Below are 22,379 nucleotides of genomic sequence, written 5' to 3'. Positions count from 1 at the left end.
AGATAAAATAGTAACAACAGCTAACATTTATTAGCGCTTAGTATTGCCAGGCAATATGCTAAGTCCTTAAAATATTTTATTTCACTTATAGTTAGTCCTCACAACATCAAAATAGGTATAACTATTATTCCTATTTTACAGATGAGGATTTCATGGCTTAGTAAAAGGTGAGTAGGTAATCCAAAATCACATTTAAATAAGAGACACAACTGGAATCTGAATTAAAAATGGCCTCCAAAGCCATGATTTTAACCATTTCTCCATTTTAATGTTCTCAAGCTACACTAGAGGGTTTTACAGATATTCAAACACTTTATACATGCAAGGTGACTATCACCATAGTTATCGTTATTCCTCATAATGGAACTAATAATAATGCCAACATCAACTAGGTAATATACTTTGCCTCCAATATTTAGAAGTGTGCCTTCCATATAGCAGATGATGATAGCTGGGACAGAGAACTTGTCCACATACTTAAAATAAAAATCTCAGTGAATTCCTCTAATGCCTCAAGACAAGTACCCATTCAATGCAATGCATTCAATGAAAAATATCTTCTTTCAAGAGCAAATGTTTCAGCAGGTCAAATAGTACTATAAAAAAACATAAAGAGCCTCAATTCCACCTCACTAAATTATGTGACCAAAAATTTTCTTGTTACCTTAATCTCAGTTTTAAAGGACTGTTTTGTGATCATAATATTTGTCAATGTTTATTCAGAAGAGCCAGGGTAGACAGCACATTCAAGTAATCCTGCAACTAAAAAGAAAATGTGAAGAGAGCAAGTCTTTTTAAGACTTCCCTCAAAATGCGTGAAATATCTCATTCAACTTTCTAGCTCCTTCAGACTAGCTCTTTCATGGCCCACTAAGAAATCAACCATCTCCTGAAGAATAGTTTAATTGAAAAGCAGTGTCCTGGGTGGCAGACACGAGTAACGTGATTACCAGAAGACAATAATATGGTTAGTTACTCATCCATTACAAATTAGTAAGCTGGCACTCTAGACCAGTACTATCCAATCAAACTTTCAGCAATAGTGAAAATATTCCATATCTTCACTGTCCAATAAGTAGCCGCTAGCCACACGTGGCTATTGAGCACTTGAAATGTGACAACATAAAATCCTGAATTTTATTTAATTTTAATTAACTTAAACTTATATTGCCACATGTGAATTGTGACTATTAGAGCTCTACATTATAAATAACCATTTGAATTGATTGATAGGAACCTATTCTCAAGATACCAGTTATTTCTGGATGAACTAGAAAAATCCAGTTCCTACCGCTATAAATCTGAGGTCTGAACCCTGGACCAGAGTGACCCCATGCAGGGAATTTGAAGGCCAGTCTAAACCATCACATCTTACACTACTTCACTGCACCAATGCTCACCTATACTCTGCTCAACATTCCCCAACCTATCTGTATCACTCAGACTACAAAACATTTTTCATCTAGTTGTTACTTTCTCTTTGCCGCCTCTTAATCAAATTGACAGGAACTAAAGCACATTCCAAAGGTATCAAGCAGAGATGCTAAAATGAAAAGGAGACAGTAGAGAAGCATGCTTTTGCACTAACCTTTCATGTCTAAAGACATGGATTCAAATATAAATCAAACACTAAAGCTTGGTAGTCACATCCAAAACCCCAGGTGGATATGCATCCTAGTCATATAACTCTTAAAATATGACAAGCTGAAAAACAGAGCAGATGGGAACAATGGGCAAATTTGTTCAAGGCCACAATCATTAAAGGCTGGGTCATGGACAAAGAAAGTGTAATAAATGTCCCAGGAGTCTGGCTTTTGATTATTTTCACAAATCAATTCAAACAGAAAGATACTATATTACTAAAAATTAATTAGGAAAATGTAAAGATGGGAAAGAGAAGATAATGAGGAAGATGAGGGGAGAGTGTATTTTAATATTCATTTCTTCCTGTTCCCTACTAAGTCTAAGAAATCCAATTGTATAAAATAACTAAGCTGAAGATTATTCAGTTTTGTCTCCTTTTTTCATACTCATTTTTCCTCAAAGGGAAATCCTACAAAATTCTTCTTCTGAAAGGATTTGATTTTTTTAAATGTTAAACCTTGAAATAAGATTATAAACTTCAGTTATTCATACTGCAGTTATAATTCTACTCTCCTAGCTGAGCAGTACATCAGAATAAGAATATTTAATCCAGTTTGCGTCTGAGGTTCTTTGTTTAATAATTACCTAACACTGTCTTTTCACAGGCCATTGAAATAGTTCATCTTAATTTCACAGTCCTCCTGTGCCATTATCCCTGGGCAGCCATGACTTAAGCGGTTCTGTAACTGAATAAAGTTTCTTACATTGCAGTTTGAAAACTGTCACCATGCTATTTATTTTGGCTCACGGGTATACTTCGTAGTAACTATGCTGTCCTATTATTAAGATTTATGTACACCTTTTTACTCTTAAGCCAACTGCCTTCTTAACAATTAGAAACAATCATAGCAAGTTCACTGGCCGGAAAATCAAAGGGCAGCAAGAAACAAGCCATTTTGCTCTAACCTCTGAAACCTCATCTACTCGTATACTCATCTCCTGTCTTCAAGTGAGGGTGTGAAAAATATAAGTATGACACCTACAATTTGTTCCTTTTGTATGAAAACAGAAACATGAGCATCCACATTCTTTCCCAGTTTTTAAAAGTGTATTTTATCAAAAACAAATTCAAAATGTTTTGCAGGAGAAAATGATAATCTAACTGAACAAACTTTTTAAAATGGAACCAGAAAACTGAGAGGTGGGGGGAGGGAAGCAGAGTGACAGGGAAGGAGGGAGAAAGACAGCTATTCTGGCACAATTTTAAACAGAAAACAAATCATTTTAAATTCAGAACAGAATAAATATCAAAGTATACTCTCTCCCTGGTAAGTTTAGAAGTGAAGACCGTAACAAAATCAAAGTACACCTTCTCGTTACAAGGCAAGGGAAACAGACTCAGGAATCCAGTCTGAAAATGTAAGTAAAGCAGCAGGCACTAATGCAACAACAAAAACAAAGTCTAAGAGCATAGCAGTACCATTCACATTAGGCAGGCCCTGAATTATACTTTGCTCTAGGCATATTCATTGAAGAAAAAAAATGACATGAACACAACACATTCACAAATGCAAACTGGTGACCACATTATTATTTTCTACAAAGGTTATAACTATAAAATCCAGGTAGATAAATAATCTCAATTATCTACTATTTCAGGGCTTTTAGAACCAAAGAATACAAACAGCTACGCAGAGCCTCATAGTTGATTCTAAAATTCTGATTTTACAGGCTCAGAAATTATTTTCCCTGAGTAGGATGGCAAATCTCTGGCTCATACTGCAGTGCTCTTTCTCCTGTAAAATGCTCCCAAGTGCCCAAACTTCCAATTTCATCAAACCTAAGACATCACTTTCAAGCACATTCTTCAATAGCGGCAGGGATATAATAAGTTCTGGAACCTCAAAGAACATGACCAACTGCTGTACAGAGAAGAATGAGACTTATTAGCCCAAAGTACCAAGAAATAAAAGACTGAAGAGGGAGCAGTTCCTTCAACAATGCTACAAACATGATGTATTTTTTCCCTTAAGAAAAGTAATTACTGGTTTTAATGGTTTGTACTTAGTTTCTGGGGAGCATGAGTTAACACCAATGCAAGCTCTAAAGTCTCCACTCAAGTAAAATGTGTAAGTCTATTAGGGTCAAAGAACTTTGGAAAAAGCTCATCTGCAATTAGCACCATAAGAACTGTAAATGCTTATTCTCATTAATTTTTATTCCTAGTATTTTGTTTTATTATTTTTTAACCCTCACCCAAAGATATGTATTTTTAATTGATTTTAGAGAGAGAGGAAGGGAGGCCGTGAAAGAGAGAAACATCGATCAGTTGCCTCCTATACAAGCCCCGACCGGGGATCAAAACCTGCAAACTAAGTATGTGCCCTGATCGGAAATCGAACCCGCAACACCTTTTGGTATATGTGATGATACTCCAACCAACTGAGCCACTAGGCCAGGGCAATTATTATTCCTATTTTAAAAATTCAGAAACCAATGCATAAAGAGTTATTCAAAAATTGTTAACCACTCTGGCCAATAGAGATAGCATATAAATTTTAATAACTATCTCTTTAAAAAGGAGGACCACCTTGCCATACTTTCCAATATAAAAAATTTAGATTGTTGATAATTGTTATCAACTACCAAAAATGTTAACAAGGCTTCTTCCCAACACCTCATGTGGCTCTGCATGCTTAGTCATTGTTTCTGGAGTTCCAAATGTGCACTGGTAACAAAAAAATAGATAAGATCCCATACAATTTTTTAAGGGGTTATTCTTTCAGTCATTAAAGTTGATAATTCTCAAGTCACATCTTTTTTTCCAACCATAAAATTCAGAAATGTATATTCTAACATTCTAAAAAACTAGAAGTCCAGTTCAAGCAAATTCCAATGTTGTATATACTGGTATTTGAAGAATGTCACAGTCAGTTGTTATAAAAATTATTTTTGAACCTTCCATCAGAAATAATCAGGAAAAAATTAAGAACATATGAACAGAAGCCTAAATAATTCATTTAATGAGAACCAAAGCAGATGAAAAATACAACCATACAGCTTTATAAATGACTCTGCCCATTCCCCTTCAAATTTAGAATTTTAACCACAATATGAATCATAATACTGTTCTCAATAAAGAAATCAAGAGCATTTGCTTCAACACATGCTGTAAAATTTCTATTAACTATTAAAGTTTATAAAAGTCACAGGGTAGCTTAAATGAAAGTTTATCACTAAGATTAAACTCTTAACAAGAAGACATACATGAAAAGCTTAATAGCTTTCCTATATCCCATGTAAGAATGTAAATAAAATCTCAGAATGAGTAGCTAAATTGAAAACTAAATTGTATTTATTTAATTATGGAGGAGAATGTTGACAATAGTATTTTGGTTAAAAAGTTTATTAGAAAGCCATGACATCATTTTTCCATAAAAGAACTATATAAAAAAACAACAACACAGAATAGACTTGACAACAAAAATTTTATGTTGAAGCACAAAGCCTAGCTAATGCAAGTACTTATTCTTTATAATTAATGTTTCTTACATATATGTTGAGGCAACAAGCTGCAAAATGCTTGACATCAAAACCTCTAGATATTTAAGAGTGAGCTGTCTATACCGATAAGACTGCAAAGGAAAATTACATGTAAGAATTAAAGAAAGTCTCTTAAGAATTGTAGAAGGATCTTTAAACAGTATTTAGCAGAGTGCTTTGTGAAAAGATATTGACAAAATAAGTTATTACTGTTCTGATTTAAGCTCAGATTTGAGTTTAGCTTCTGTATTTCTAAATGAAAACATTTCATTAAAACAATTCTGAAAGAAAAAGGTAATAACTCCATCTACTTACAAAAACAGAAGTGGGAGTGAAGTGAGGACAATTTAGACTAATCTTTACTTCCAAACAACTTAAGAATCTCTCTAGCATTTAACACTTGGCACCAAAAAAGGTTGGTGGTATCTTGAAAATATCACCAAAAGCTCCACATTTTCAAATCTGATGGGATTACAGACACAAACGGCCACATAATGTATGATTCCATTTATATGAAATGCCGAGAATAGGAAAATTCATGGTGAGAGAAAGTAGATTAGTACTTGCCAGAGGCTGGACAGAGAGAATGGGGGATGAATGCTAATGGGTACATGATTACATTTTTGATAAAAATGTTCTAAACTTAAATAGTGGTGATGATTGCACAACTTTGTGAATTTACTATAACTTAATGCACTGTATACTTTCTAAAAAGTGACTTTTATGATATGTGAATTATATTTCAATAAAACTACTATTAAAAAATTAAATCTAAATTAAAAAATAATCTGATAGAATTCAAAATGTTAATTTATACAATAGACATCATTTGGAGCTTCCCACCAGTTCCAAGTTTCTTTTTACCTTGGCAAGACGGCTCATCTGATCTTCTGAGAGAGTACTGCTTGTTCTGCCAGGAGTTTTTGTGGGTTCTGATCCATCTGCTTCTACATTAGGCCAGACTTTCAAGTCATGCATCCCTTGGCGAAACATGCTAGGCAAAAAGAGAATGTTCAGGGTAAAAGTAAATGAATACTGTTCATTACAGGAAATTTTAGATCCCTAAACAGAGAGAATTCCACACTAGGAAATACATGTCTCTCTTGCCAAGCTTTAAGCCTCCAGTGGGTTGTAAAGCAATTAACTAAGCAACTGAAACCCATGTAACACTGCTTTTCACATGGCATTCTTTCCTCTTCCAAGCAGTCAGAACTTTTACAGAGATTCTAAAGGTAGACTGGACAAGTAGAAGGATCAGTAATGGACCATACGCCCTTCATCATTTCAGCGGAGATCTTAGAAATAATGGAGACCAAATTCCTACCCAATGAAAGAGTATCACATTTACAAAGACTGAAACAAAATCTAAATAATTACACAACTGTCTACTTTACATGACAAGTCAGCATAGTAGACTGCACAAACTGCTGGGGTTTAAATCCCAGTTGTGCCATCTATTACCTACGTACCCTGGGTAAACTGATTAACTTTTCTGTGCCTCATTCTCCTCATCTATAAAACAGGATTATAAAGAGTACCTGTATCTCACAGGGCTATCAGAAAAATTAAATTAAATAAATCAGCACAAGTAAAAAATACTTACAGTAGTACCTGCCACATAGTAAGTATTCAATAAATGTTAACTATCATTATCTTTTTCACTAGGTACAGGTTGATTCCTGTCCTGTCTTCTTTTCTGTAAGAACAATGTCTCATGGGAAATACAACAGTGGATTCATATAAGAAAAAACTCCCATGTCTATAAAACATAGAGTCAGAACTTCAATCTGAGTTTGGTGATCCTGCTTTAAAAAAGTGAAAGACTGTCTGACCTTTGGCTGTCATGTTTCCTCCAAAAAACTACTAAGAAGATGTAGAATACAGGTTACAGGTTGAATAAACCCATAAAGGAACTTTAGACAACTATGTTTTTTTAGATATGCTACTGTCAAGTTTCTGAGTTTGTTTTTTTATTAGTTGCAAGGGGGCAATAATTAAAGTCTTCTGTTAGTGTATTCTCTCTTTTAAGTGTGTGTGTGTGTTTTTAAAGAAAACTGTTCAGACAATACAAAGCCTACTCAAGTAGCATCCTCCCTAAGAGCAAGCTGCCAATTGCAGTGGAAAGAATAAGAATGTAAGTGTGTGCAGGTAAATAGGCAAGTCCAAAGCATTTTGTTCTCACATTAAATATTTTTAAAAAGAAGCCCGGCTGGGCGAGGCTCAGCGGTTGAGTGTCGACCTAGGATCCAGGCGATCGGGGGTTCGATTCCCGGTCAGGGCACATGCCCGGGTTGTGGGCTCGATCCCCAGTTGGGGGCGTGCAGGAGGCAGCTGATCAATGACTCTCTCACCATTGATGTTTCTATCTCTCTCTCTCTCTCTCTCTCTCTCCCTCTTCTCTCTGAAATCAATAAAGACATTTAAAAAAAAAAAAAAAGAAAAAGAAAAAAGAAATAAATAAATATTTTTAAAAAGAAGGCACATGTTGCATATATATTGATACATTTTTTTCTATCTTTAAAGACATTGCACTTAACTGTAAAAGTTTTACATACATTTTTAAAACTATTATCATGTTTTGACTAATGAAAAATTCCTTCACAGATTTTCCTGGAGTAATAAAGAGGATTTTCACTGAACATTATGCAAAGTAATGATGCCATAAACATTTAGATTGGGAACTATAAAGAATAGCTACGAGCTCATGAGCACAGTAAGATTAAAGACCATATCTGTTGCAAGATTTAGCTCTAAGGTTGGCAATAAACAGGTAATATCCAGCAACCACATCTGTGAAAGCTTACCTATAGCCCCAATACAAATGCACTGACTGGCAGTGAAGAGCCAAAAGTCTTACTATTTACTATGTCAGAGATAAAAACAAATCACAATACAAAAAAAGGACATATACAAGCCTTTCGTAAAGTTCATTTTCTTCCCCTTTCAACTGAGATGCAGATTTAACATCAAGCAGACATCTTAGTCTCTAAGAAACTGGTACAGTGAGGTAACAACATCACTTTAAATGAATATCCTCAAATGTACCTTCAGAAACATCAAGTACTAATGGAAAATTTCTTTTTTCCACCTCCCTACACCCTAGTGAATACTTTTGACTGGCTGAACCTGACTAAATAAAAAATAAGTACGTTTGGCAGGAAGTCAGTTTACTAAATGATTTAGGTGGCTTGGGATAGATCTGGAGAGAAGATTTAAGGATAAAGGACTTTGAGGGCAGGGGTGATCACAAGTGACTCAAATGATCAAGTGAACATATTACTTTCTTTTGACACTAATGGAAACTTCGTAGAGAGCTACACAGCCTCCAGGTGGCAAGCCAGAAGACACTCAGAGCATCATGTCCACTTGGGAAATTAAGCCAAGCAGGCAAGACAAAAGAAACAGCACAGCAGGACCTCCTTCAGATGCCAGCAGAGGCCCCAGCAACAGCTGCTGCTGCTGTTCCAGTTCCCAGTGCCAAGGCACTACAGCAGCAACTGCCCTGACTTTAGAATTCATATTTGGAATATACATCTGCAAGAGAAATCTGCAGCTTGCCAATTCAACCTAATGATCAATCCATTCCTTATCTACTTAGTAATCTCACAACCTAGACTTTCAAAATGAGGACAATTAGTTATTCTAGCCATATTCTAACAGATCAGTCTTTCAATTATTAATTACACTATTCCCCAAGAAGTACTGCTTCACAATGACTCAAGTACACAAAACAGGTATTAGCAAATAGCAAAAGCTGATAGTCACAAAAGTCCCAATACTATAATGCAACTAGTAGGCACTTTGAGGACCAGTTTTTAAAAGCTACTAAGACCACATCAGGACGACTTACAGTACAAGGCAGGGAGCATCTGGTGTTATTTCATTGCTTACGAAACATTTGAGGAAACTACCACCTCCGTAAGTCATGAGAACGTGGAGGCACATGACATGATTTTTAATGGTAGGTGGAAGAAAATCTGCACAGGCTCCTTGCTGAGGCCACCCAGAAGCCTCATGCTGCTTTCTCTCCCTGAATATCAGCAGCACCACACAGAGAGGCAGCTGTGCAGCAGTTCGAGTCGATGTTTGCACTCTGCTACAGAACCAGGAACATCCTGAATGTAATATTCCTCCACAATCCAAAGATGCACAGGAGTCCAGTATCATGCTAGGGAACCTCTCGGCTTGTCTCCCCTGAAACCCAGTTCACCCTCAAGGAAAGGCCCCAGGATATAGAGAGAAAAAGGGGTTAATTTAATTGCAAAGGTTTTCTTCCAATTCCTTTTTCTGAGGTGAAGGTCAGTATAAATGTCAGGCTAGAGGGAACAGAAGAAAGTGATCTAGGTATTTTGCATTCCTTCCCCACTGCTCAAAGTATCAACAGAGCTCTATTACTATCTAATGTTATCATCTGGCTAAATGCCCTACTACCATATAGGAGTTCAACTGGTAAAAGAAAATGTGGATGTGAAACCTTATCGTTAACCTTAAATTAAGTGACAGGGAGTTGAATAGCCCCTTGTGTCTGACTAGGCACAAATAGAACCATTCTAATTAAAGAAGGATTTTTTGGGTAGGTATTACATACATATTTGCAAAGCAAATAGATTTACTATCATTTGTACTTCATTAGGGTTTTTTGCTTCAATTTCTAGTATTTCTTAACATTAGTAACAGTTATTTTCATAACATAGTTATTTTCATTATTTTTATCATTATCCACCAAAGTTAAAGAACACTTGTTTTCCATGTACAGCAAGATATTAAATTTTTGCTTTCAATTAAATGAAAGTAAAAAAAAAAAAAAGTGAGCTGGTTTAAGTAAAAATATCAAGGTAATAAGACTGTATGTATTTAGCACAGAGATATGCAGGGATTCCGAAAGTTGTAAATCAATGACTCATATTTGAGAAACCCTGCTCTAAGGGAGGTAATTTCTCAGGATCAGTGCTGCTCCCCAACATGTTTCATTTGTATCTAACATCTGATGTGTTCAGGATATGGAGGGATAGCATAAACTATTTTTCCAGTTAACAGAAAACAGATGACTCTCCAAGATCAAAGTCTTAATTTACTTAAATTGAAAATTAACCCCCACTTATTGCTACTAGTGCCTTTATGAAAATCTTTGGGCTTTAATTACTTCTTAAAGTAGAACATATACTCCTGATTTATGTTTCAGGCATGTTTCCAGCATGTTTGGATGGAAGGTAAAGAAATTACTTTTACTGGGATATGCATAGAAATACAAATGAAGTGGGAACCAGAGGATAGAGTAAAGGAAGAAACTCTGAAGAGAACTGCATGCAAAAGTAATGTAAACAGACTACTATGAAAAGGTTAAAGCGGTGTTCCATAGGCCACCTTTCACAGAATCACTCAGGATGCTCATTAAAAATGCTGATTCTTGGGCCCCACCAGATACTCACAGAATTAAAATGCAGGAAGGTGCTTTAGTGAGTTTACCAGATGGCTCTTACATATAGATTTAGATTACCACTGATTTCATGCACCTTTAAAAAACTTGCGAAAATCTGAGTGAAACAGTATCATAAAAGTCAATCTGAGAGAGAGTTTATTTGCTTTAGGTAGGTCATTTCAGGACACGTCTGAGTGGAAATTTCAACTGTCTCACACCCATACTCTAATCAGAATGTCTCCTGAAACTATATGCTACAGTCACCTAAAATGCATGAGTGCTGAAGAGGTATTTTTATGAGGGAACCTCCAGTAATATTCCAGAAAGTAAACGACTTATGAAGAGGCAAGGAGGTAAAGCCACAAGGTCTATCTGGCTACTTCTCAAGAACATTTAACCACTAAGACTACAGTATGAGAAATAAACTATTATGTGCTGTTTCTCTATGGCAAGCAGACCCCACCCTAGGAAAGTAAAAAGGAATAAACACTTTGGAAAAGGAACAATACTGATTTAGTGTCTGTTCTACTGTAACACGCTATTTTATCAAAGTCTCACACTATGTCTAAATTATTATTCCTGCATAGATTTCAATAATAAGTATCGCTTTAATAGCTACATTAAACTAAAATACCTACCCACTACTCAGCAATCAAGCTATTCTAAATGGAATTACATCTAGATTTTAATCATTGAGTTTAAGCCTTTCTGACATACTCTATTCCTGGGTAGAAAAATTCAGTATTAAAAGGTGTTGATTATCTCTTTAACTAACATATTCAATGCAATACAATTTCCCAACAAAATAACAAATTTTTTAAATTGAGAAAATAATATTAAAATTTGTCTGACAAAACAAAGAGAATCTAGTTCATTACCTACCTTCCTAACCACCGTACCATATACTATACTGTTTCTCTTCGATGTCAATACATAATGAATTGAATACATAAGGGTACCATTTCAAAATAGTTGGAAGCAGTGGTTTATTTAGTAAAGTGTTGAGACACTAGCAAACTACTGTTTAAAAAAAAAAAGCTGACCCAATATATCACTCTTTTCCCAAAGTAATTTTAGATAACTCAAAGATTTAAATGTGAAGAATTAAAACCATAACAGAAGAAAACGTTTTCTTTTTACTGAGAAAGGACTTTGTAAAATTCACAAGCCATTAAAAACTGATAAATTCAACATCATAATTTAAGATCCATGAATAGCAAGCAAACAAGCAAATAAATAAATATTTAAGATATTCAAAAGAAAATGTCCAACAGGAAAAACAACATCTGTAGCATTTAACACACGAAGGGCTGATTTTACATTAATCTACAAAGACCTCCTTATACATTAGTAAGAAAAATAACAACTCAAAAGGAAAAAAGCCAAGAACTTTATGGTATGTGAATGATATTTTGATTTTTAAAGAATGGGCCAAGGATACCAAAAAGCAATTCACAGAAACATAAGCACAAATGGTACATGAACATATAAAAATATGACCATCTGCTTTCATACTTAATGACGTGAAAATGAATTCAGGAGACAAACATTTCTCAACTTTAAAATGGACAAAAAGTAAGTAGTCTGATAATATTTAGATTATGGTCTCTACTTTTTGGCAGTGAAAGGAACTAGGACATCTTTCAGAGACACCAGGTCTGGGGCAAAAAACTGCCCAATGAACCTGAATAGCTCGTCTACCAGAAAGCGGAGAAGCTACTAATGACTACTGGAGTACTAGCAAAAGGACAGGGGATCAACTTGAAGGGTATCAACTTGAAGGGGCTCCTATTGACCAAAAATGGGAGTTTCTGAGCATGATAAAGAATAAGGATAGCAATGGAGACATTTCAAAAATGTTTAAGACTAAAAGCTCATGACAAAACTTAAAGACAAAAAATAAAAATCATCAATCATTACCTTTGCAGGTTACCAGGGCACTAACTCATTCTTAAAATGAATGAAAGGGAAAAATAAAACATGCCCTTCCTATATGCACTATATACAAAGGTATCTCAATACCTGATAAAAGATCAAGTTCTTTAAAGAAAAATCCCAATTGGTATATACAGAACGAATAATAGAATATCAACAAGTCTCTAAAGATAAAGAGTGATTCCTCTGTTCCAGGAGAAAAGGAACAGAAATATGGGTTCTGGTTTTTATAATAAATTTCTATTATCTGCACATTTTTAAAAACTGAGTTGAGAACTTTCCTATTAGAATCATAACCACTATTAGCAAATTAGTGCTTTTTAACTCTGCTTATTGTCCTTATGATCAGTATATGTCAAAGCAGAAAAACAAAACTGTTAAAGTATATGCCATAAAGCCTTTTTCCCTAAAAGTGAGATTCTAATGTCTAATGACTCTTTTCTAATAAAAATCACATTACCAATCACTAACAGCAGAGTAATAAAAATTGTGTTTCCTAATTAATCCATCTGAATATCCCATAGGATGCATCAAATTCAGTCTTGAGAATGACAGAATTATGTACCCAACACGTGCACACAGAGAACCAGATGGGTATAAACTATTAAAGCTTCCCAAAAAGAAAAGGGTCAGAAAACTACAACATCCCTGCAGACAGGAGAAGAGAATGCTTACCCATATTTTCCAAAGAGCGAAACCGTGGTCCCACCCACAGGTACTGCCTTTCCTGGTCCATACACATCCCATATAGTCAGGGCCACCTGGGCATTCCTGGGCAGGTCAGGGTATTTCACAGGAAGTTTTAGCCATTCATTCCAGCTATGGAAATAAAGTAAACATAAACATATGTTATATATATATATAAAACTTTCTTTTAAGTTAATTAACACACCATATGAGCAGGTTTGGCCAGAGAAAATGTCCCAAAGATTAAGTTAGAACTACAAAAAATATTGTGACAGTTACCTCAGTTGCTCTAAGCAACTTCAATTTTAAATACAGAACACATGAAAAAAAAATTTTTTTAAAAGAAAGTTCATAAAAACTAACACTGGTAAATCCTTTAATCAAAAAACTCAGGCAATATCACTAAGACACAGGGGATATGATAATGGCTAATAATATGGGAAAACACTTACACCTGTTCATAACCAAACTTGTTTTGAACCAAACTGTGATTCTCTATAAGCATTCCCCAGAACACAGGTTTTGTAGTATGAAAAGAAAAAAATCAGAATTACTCATATTACATTCAAAACGCTGCTGAGGATAATATGGTCCTACAATGTACCTCAATAAAGCAGAAAACAACAAAAGCCTTAAAAAGTTTGAAGCAGACAACCCACTACCTTTGTAACATGAAGTTACCAGACAGCTCTGGACAGACATGACATTTTTTCTGAGATTTTTTGTTCTTCAAGTTATTTCATTAATACCGATAATGCTTACCTATTTGTTTTCAATGCCTGTAATGCATGTTTGTACATCATTTCTCTAAGGAACATCTGTTCTTAATATATAGTAATGACAGCAAAGCTCTTTTATTTACTTAGTATTCACCTCGGCACACTTTCTTCTGTATTCAAACTTCACACTGCATTTATTTGATAATTTCAGCTCCCTTAAACAACAGCTGGCTTTTAATCCCCAAAGAAAACTATGCAAAGAAAGAAAAAGAAAACTACCAATAATATACAGAGTAAAAGACAGCAGACACAAAGAATTGTTTCTCTCTTTACTCAAAAGTATTGTTTTCTCTAAACAGTCCTCAAAGGTGCACACACCAGTCTTGGTCAAACATATTGTACTGGTAAGAAATTGAACAGCACTTTCAAAAACTTAAAGGACAAATCATTTACATACACCACATAAGTTCAACGACCTACAGGAAAATTAGAGATGACTATCAATTTAAAGGAGAATCAAAGTCACTAAATTCTTTTCTTCTATAAAGGTCTTGAAAAAATAAATCACATGCCTAAAAAAGCCATTCTCCACTACAGGTAAGCTTGAGGAACTAAATGAATTTATTTAATTACTATCCACATGGTGGGCCAGGCTGAAAAGGTAACTACTAAGCAGTGACATCTTCTGCCAATGAACAAACCGCAAAGGTTAATCAACACAGGCTCAAGCTAAAAAGTCAGCGGGCGACAACATCCGAATGAACTGTAAGAATGCTCACCTCCACATTATCTCCTCTGACTAGGAGACAGTACGTATGATCAAGCAATCACTGGCCTTAAATCTTTAGCAATCCAACACCAGGCTGCCCACTCCTTTAATCAAAGCAACTGTATGTGAACCTGTTTTACATACTGGGCTTTTGCAGAATAATTCTCTTGAAGAAAATTAACCTGCAGCTAAAAAATAGTTTGAAAACTGCTCTAGGTGTTTAGAAATTCTGGAAGGATCTGGTCAGGCATCAAAAAGCTGTGCATTCTGAATACCACTTTGTTCTCTACCTCCCCATGCACCATCCCTACCCCAATCTTCATTAAGCTCAAAACTAAATTCACCTGGCAACCTCCCCCACACTGCAAGGTCATAAAGCCTGATTCCGGATGATCTGATCCCCACCATGCACCCCCACCCTCACACACCACTGTACTAACTCTCTAGTCTGATTAATGCACTCCTAAATCCTAATGTTCTAATTTCTAAATTATGTTAGACTGTTAGTATATCTCTCTCTCTAACGTCATTTTAAATCTATTATGGGACAAGAATATACATTTTTAAAAAATTAAATTACTTGCCTACAGAATAATTTTCATATATAAAACTTTAAAATGTGCAGAACTCCACATCTAAAAATGAGAATTTTACCATAAGTATAACTAAAGAAAGTACAAGTTTCCCTTACTATGGGCTCTCTTATTATAGGACAGGATATGATAAAATATGATGGAATAGTCTTAGATAAGTTTTGAATGAATTCATTATTCAAACTGTAACAACTCACTATCAGAAATTCAGAAGTCAGATTTAGATAATTTGGAATCTTATACTACCCAAAAATACTGTCTAAGGAAATGGAGACATTTGGATAGCAAGAGATCCTTTTATGGTATAATTTATTTTTTCCACAGTTTACAGAATATTTCTTTTAAGTAAGTGCTGACAGAAAATGATGGCTGTGTAGTTTGTTCTCACTGATTTTAGGAGAGCAGCTTTTGTTCTGATATATTGTTTTAAAAAATTAACTCTTACAAATACTAAAGAGCAGAATGTGCAAAATCTACAAATGTCTCCCCTAAGCCAAAAGAGCTTACTAGAGCATACTATTATATTAAAAAACTGAAAAAATAAAAAGCCTATCCTCCTGTTACCTGACCCAACATGAGGTATCGCCTCTTTTTTTTTAAGTAACTTGTTAGTTACTTTTATTATATTCTTTTTATATATTGATTTTAGAGAGCAAGGAAGGGAGAGAGAGAGAGGGAGACAGAAATAAACACATAGATTTGTTGTTCACTTATTTATGCATTCATTGGTTGATTCTGGTATTTGCCCTGACCTGGGTTCAAACCCACAACCTCGGTGTATCAGAACGACACTCTAACCAACTGAGCTACCCAGCCAGGGCCCAGGACCTATTTTCTCAGCCTATTTTCTACACAGCTGTTTTAAACCTTTTAATTTTATTTTAAAAAGCTATTCCTTAATTACTTTAGAGCACTTATTTTATAAGTAGTTGCACAATTTTTAAAAATTCAAACTTTTAGAGAGCAAATATGGAAGTTTTTATATCCCTTGAAAATATGTAACACATAAATAATGCAAAGAGGAGTTGGCAAATGGGAGGAGGTGAAGGACTTGAATCTCCCTGTAACTGAGAATTTGCTTTTGCTCTAATTTTATTGCCAAGGCATGAAACAAAACCACTGCACGATTTTTCTTACCAAGAAAAGTGGAATTCATAAATGTTGACTTTCTAGAACTAAATTTGTAGGTGTAAGTCTTTTGGGGGGTCACATTCAACCTCAAAAAGTCCAATAAAAAGCTTTGAGCTTTGTCCCTGTAAAAATGCACAGGAGACACAAAATTCTGGATACAATTTTAGGGTTTTGTAGATATACTGATTCCAGTATAACTTCTGATACATTTAAGAAATTTTGGCCTGTTGTTTTAGGTGTAATCATTATACTGTAGTTATGTTTTAAAAAGAGATATACAGAAATATTTGTAATTAGGTATTTGCTTCGAAATAACAGTGGGCATAGATAAAACAAGACTGGCCTTAAGTTAGTAATTATCAAAGCTGGGTGACGGGGCCTTGGAAATACATTATATAATTCTCTCTACTTTTAGAGATTTGAAATTTTCCAGAACTATATATACAAATATATATTTTTGTGTGTGTCTACAAAAATACTACTAAAGAAATTACATCATTCAAATAGTTGGTTTCAATGCAGCCAGATCATCAGAGCTCACACTTCTGCTCTGAAAAACCATTCTGAAAAAACCCTTCCCAGCCTGCTGGGCCACACTTGGTGAACACAGCGTTGTGCCCTCAGCAGCAGAGCCTGGCAGTCCATGTGGCTACACCTTGTCTTCCATGAGCACTGTGGGCATAAACTCCTTCCTAGAGGCACACAACCTGTGTATCCTGTAGCTAGCCTACCGGGGTACTGAACAATACTCATGGATGGAGCATTAAAGCAGCACCATATAACCTATCAAATAAATATCCAAGAGGTTAAATTAAGGACCCACAATATTGTTCCGGAAAAACAGGAACTTCATGTTCATTATATTTACTTTGCATCCTGACAATGGTTTGCTAATGCACCATGCTTAATAAACCATGAAATTTTTTTAAAAAGTTATTTTCATATAATAAAAATATGATCTGAACAAATAACAACAGATCTCTTTTTAAAGACCTGAGCTCCAAACATCTGATTAGACAGCATTTCAAAATATCAAGAGTGAATATGTGTTCACAGAATAACAGAATTTAAAGATGCTATACATGTGGTTTTGATTTGGGTCATTTTGTGAATCATTCAAGTTCTTATAAAAATATGTCAATATACTGAATACAAACAAATTTAGTTCCATCTTAATTGAGTTATGTTTAATACTTTATTCTGAGTAGGTTTCTGCTTTAAACTATTCGATCAATGCTTACAAGTACTAAAGAAATTTTAAAAAATTTCTCTGCAGTCATTACCAAATCATACTTACAATATCTATAAATGGGAGAACAATCTGGAACCCACCATATGCAAGAAAACAACTTACTTCCATCTCGTACTAAATGCCTTGTAGGAGGTTCTCACTGGCAAGGCTAGAGGCTTCCCTTCCGCAAAAACTTGACAAGTCACATAAAGGTCAGAGCAAGTCTCTTGGTACAATCCTGAGAACTTCAACATTGGGTCTTCTAGAACAGCTTTATAACTCTTTTGTTCTCTCTTCCCTTCCAAACTTCCTCTGGAAGTATAAAAACAAGAATTTTTAGAAAAATATTTTTTAAGCATATAGACAACAAATACTAGATTTTATGGTTGTGTCGCAGTAACCTTATGCTACCTAAACATTTTCCTGTATATGAAATTAAAGTTACATCTAATAAAGGTATTTTAAAACCTTAACATACCTAAAGTCATTTCTATCTTCATGAACATATTTCTCTGTTAGGCTTCTTAATTTTAAACCCTGTCATCAACTCTTGGTCGACCTCCTAGACATCACCAGCTTTCCAGGCCTTAGTTTCATTTCTATTAATTTCAAGCTGAGCACTTATCTATTCTTTCAAAACATTTATTGTATTAAGCAGAGAGGCCCAGAAATGAAAGACAAGATAAACAATACAACATTATAAGATAATGTTAAGTTCTTGCTTCTGAGGAGAAAACTTAACTTTTAACTGCATATTCTTTATATATATATATTTTTACTATGTAGATGTATTATCTGATCATTTCTTTAAATTAAAAAATACAGTGTAGTAAGTCATAAAAAAGGCACAGGAAACTAAAAAAGAGGTAGAAATATCAATTGGAAATCAAGGTTGTAACCATATTCTCATTTTATAAATGATGAAGCAGAGACTCAGAGATCGGATCTCTAAGGATCACAAAGTAACAGAGCTGAGAATAAAACCAGGGCAGAGAAGGTCAAAGCTAATGTACTAGGAACACATAAGAATACCGTGCATCAAATAGTCTGGGAGCTTAGGGGCTTCAAGTTGCAGAAAGATGTCTGTAATGAGCCAGGATAATGTCTGGGAAATGGGAACCAAAGAGGGTGAGAGTCATCCGAGAAGAAAAGAATGGCATATACAAAGGCAAAGAGAAGATGGTATGACTGGGGAACTTCAAGTTGTTTGGTATAGCTAATGCATCAAGCTCATTCATGTAGGGAAGAAGCTACAGAATGAAAAGGAGGGGGACAATGAAGCTATGTAGCCACCAAATCCAGTAGAGTGCCTTACACAACGAACATTCAAAAATCTGCTAAATGAATTATCTGAAGTGACAGTAATATAGTCGTACTTCTATTTATGACACCTTTGGCAGGAATTTAAGAACGTAATGAAGAGAAGGAATTAAAAGCAAGATCAGTTAGATTTTCAGTCAAAGTTAGAAAAGAAAAAGTTAGGCTAAGGCTAGGGCAGTGGGGTAGAAAACATATTTAGCAAGTAGATTTAAGACAACTTGTGAATGATTAAACAGAGAAGGGAAGATACAGTGTCTGCAAGATTCAGTTTTCTTTCTTAACAAACTCCATGAATGTTGCTAACAATCACCAAACTAGGGTGAGACGATATAGAAAGTTCAGAGTTAGAGGGGTAGGCTAATACTGTGCTCAATTTGGAACAAGTTATTTTTAAAGTGCTTTGGGACATCCAAAGTGACCATGTCTGTGGGCAGTCTGATATTCAATTATTACAGTGTTAAGAAAAGAGATATCAAAGTGTAAGCTGTTATTAAAACCAAAGAAACAGATTAAAAAAAAAAAAAAAAAAAGCCTGGGGAAAATAACTAGAATTAAAGAATTTACTATTCTCTGATTTTCTAATTCTAAATTGATACTCTCTCCAGCCCCCACAAAAAAACAACAGTCTGAGAAGATAAAAGGTGGTTAGTACTAAATTTTACCAAATTTCTGAATAATGCTTTATCTTTGCCTCAAAATAGTCAATGTGTGTATCTGGTATTAATGGACCAGTTTTTTCTTCTTTCCTTTTAATGTTCAAAAGTTCAACAAATACATTCTTATGTCCAAGAAATACTGAGAGCAATGAGACTGAGGGAAAGCCCTACACCAGGTCCTGCATAAGCATCTAGTGGTGTTTGATGCAGAAATCACCTTAAATGGGCTTATAAAGTATTATATAAATGGACAGTATGGTTGCTGACATACTATTTTTACCATCACCCAAAACTAACAGTAAATTGCCAGAGTCTTAGGTAACTTCTGAAAATAAAAAGAAACAGTCAAAGGTGCACTTGACAACTGAGAAAATGTACGGACCGCAAGTATACAGCCTTTGCCTGAGGAATATTTGTTAACTACTGACATATTATAAATGATGTTATGATTAATCATTTGTGACAGTTTTTGCATATGAAAATACACCTCGAAGACTGCCTTAAAATGGGCATAATTACCAAGTCGGTCCTACCTGTGCCCCCCACCTCAGTTCCATTATTCTCATCTCAAGATGTCATGCCGTTGGCCAGTCCCTCAACCGTGATGCCCCAAGATTGTCCTGCAAGGCTCACTGCTCCTGTTTTCCGGTCCCACTGCCACTGGCACCCTCATCTTCGACTCACTCCCAACTTCTCAGGTGAAATGACGCCGGACTATGCAAAGATCCGCCCCCACCCGCTGTCACTTCCCGGGCTTGAACACTAGCGTACATCCAGGCGCTCATCGTGTTCTCCGCTAACACATCTGCCTGCGTCTACCTCTCCGTAACACGGCGCTCTCTGCTCCATCTTCCGGCCCCGTTCTAAAGAGTTTCCAATTATTAACTGCGGGGAAGGCTTTGCCAAGACTTGATTTCTTCATCCTTAAAATGGAACAGCAATCCTCCAAAAGCTTGCTGTGCACAGCAAAACGCTTTGAAGAAAGTAAGAGACCGTGGGACTTACGGGCTTATTCCTACTGCTGCCCTTTTCCCACACAACGTCCTCAATCCGTGTCCCACGGCGCCCTCTGCACGCTCCCTTCGGCCTCCGCCGCCGGGGCCACCGTCCTCCCCAGCGCCCCCAGGCCGGCCTGCAACCTAATAACCACCCCCTTCCCCCAACCCCCAGGACCCTGCCTCCCCGTCCCTGAACTCCAGCAATGCCAGTCCCTGTCCCCAGATTCTCTTACATCTTAAGCTGCACGTTGATGTCCAGGTCACAACTGTAGATGTAGTGAAACTTCTCCGCTTCCCCCATCGCGCTTCTACAACACCGCAGCTACCGCGGGAAGCCAGGCGCTGGAAAGACGCCGCATTTGAACCTGCTGCTTCCCATAACACGGGCGCTTCCGGTTCCGCCTCTCAGCCCCGGCGGAGCCAATCCCTGCCTGGAGCGCGACCCGAGCGCCGGAACTCCCCTCCCAGAGTCCCTTCTGCGCGTGCGCAGAACGGCCGGCCATCTTGCTTGAGGGTAAATCGAATTCCGGAAACGCCGCCGAGCTGGTTACTTTCCAGGCTCTCTGTATTCTTCCTGTTTTGACGCGACTTTTTTTTTTTTTTTTTTTCCAGAAAACAAGTTGTCGGGAGCTAGAGCTGTTCCTAAAATCAATCTGAAAGAAAATGCGTTTCAAGAAAATAATTGTAACAGCGTTCACTGGCTGCGGGCTAAACGGGGAACAGCCACAAGAATCAGCCTGTTGCCAAGTTTAGATGGAAGGGGTCTTTCCAAAAACTTGTGGACTTAATACAAACTTCGCTCTGTCAAGCAACGAGTTCCTCTTTCTGCTCTAAAGAGTGGAGCGAGGACTAGACAAGGAGGAAAAAACAAAAACCAAACACCGAATTCCAGGGTTGGCGTTGCCGGTCTTCACGCCGCTTTGGACGAAGCGCTCGGGGCCTGCAGCTCTGAAGACTACACGGTGGTTAAGACCCAGAAACGCCCGGTAATGGCTCTAGAGCTCAGATTTCTAACCCCTCCGAACTCCTACAGTTCTTGTCGTTATAATATTTCATACCTAAAAGGCTAATCCCCCTTTCCAACTAGATTCAAACTCTGAAGGCGAGCAGAGCGCGCGGGAATATCCGTACCTGCCCCCTGGAGTGCCCGACCCAGCGCTGAGCTGAGTAATTCCTCTTTGTGATTATCGGTGGTCGGAATAAAAGTGTTTTCCGCTCCTGTGTTTATTGTTAAGTGCCGCATTGGAAGAGGGGAAGCACTAGACGATGTGTAATTTATACAGTAATTAGGGGAAAATATCTTTAAAGGAAAGGTTGAAGGGAGGGTAGCGCCTTTCAGGGCAAAAAAAAAAAAAAAAAAAAGATGGCTAATGTTCAATGTTTTGACCAGAGGAGTTCTCAAAAATATCTGTGGAAGCAAGTGTAAGGAAAACCACGACAGCTCTTCTCCCATTACCAGGAGTTCCAACAGCGGAAGAGCAGGCTTCATTTGTTCCAAAGCGAAACTACCACCCACGGTGGGAATTTACCAACAAAATGCAACTGCAGCGAACAATAAAAACTGAACTTTGGAATCGTCAGAGCTGTCCAACAGTAAAACAGATATTTGCACGTGGCCCCGTCTATGGATAGCCTAGCAGTGGGTGTGAGGTTTGATACCAGGTTTCTAGAACTTGAATAAAATATTGGCAATTTGTAAAGAACTAAGTTCTCTGACCCCAGTACTGACTTAAATTACTTTTATTACAGTGCTATCTAATGTCTAAATCTAAATAAAACTTCATACGTAAACAT

The 22,379-nt window shown here is 36.4% G+C and overlaps 1 protein-coding gene across 3 annotated transcripts in view; it reads right to left on the bottom strand.

Annotated features, from left to right (window-relative positions):
- Positions 1–20,923, bottom strand: part of PIK3C3 (phosphatidylinositol 3-kinase catalytic subunit type 3) — a 110,281-nt gene extending 89,358 nt beyond the window's left edge. For all 3 annotated transcript variants that reach the window (XM_016225034.2, XM_016225035.2, XM_016225036.2), the window contains exons 1-4: positions 20,819–20,923; positions 17,735–17,923; positions 13,157–13,300; positions 5,992–6,121 (exon numbers count right to left, since the gene is read on the bottom strand). In XM_016225034.2, coding sequence (XP_016080520.1) covers positions 5,992–6,121; positions 13,157–13,300; positions 17,735–17,923; positions 20,819–20,886 — 531 coding nt within the window. In that variant the 5' untranslated portion in view covers positions 20,887–20,923. The remainder of the gene's footprint in view (positions 1–5,991; positions 6,122–13,156; positions 13,301–17,734; positions 17,924–20,818) is intronic.
- Positions 20,924–22,379: the final 1,456 nt, after the last annotated feature.

This window comes from Miniopterus natalensis, chromosome 7 (genome assembly GCF_054644295.1).
Source record: "Miniopterus natalensis isolate mMinNat1 chromosome 7, mMinNat1.hap1, whole genome shotgun sequence".
Classification (NCBI taxonomy): Eukaryota; Metazoa; Chordata; class Mammalia; order Chiroptera; family Miniopteridae; genus Miniopterus; species Miniopterus natalensis.
Note: the sequence above shows the minus strand (reverse complement) of the source record. Positions and strands in the feature narration are given on the sequence as shown.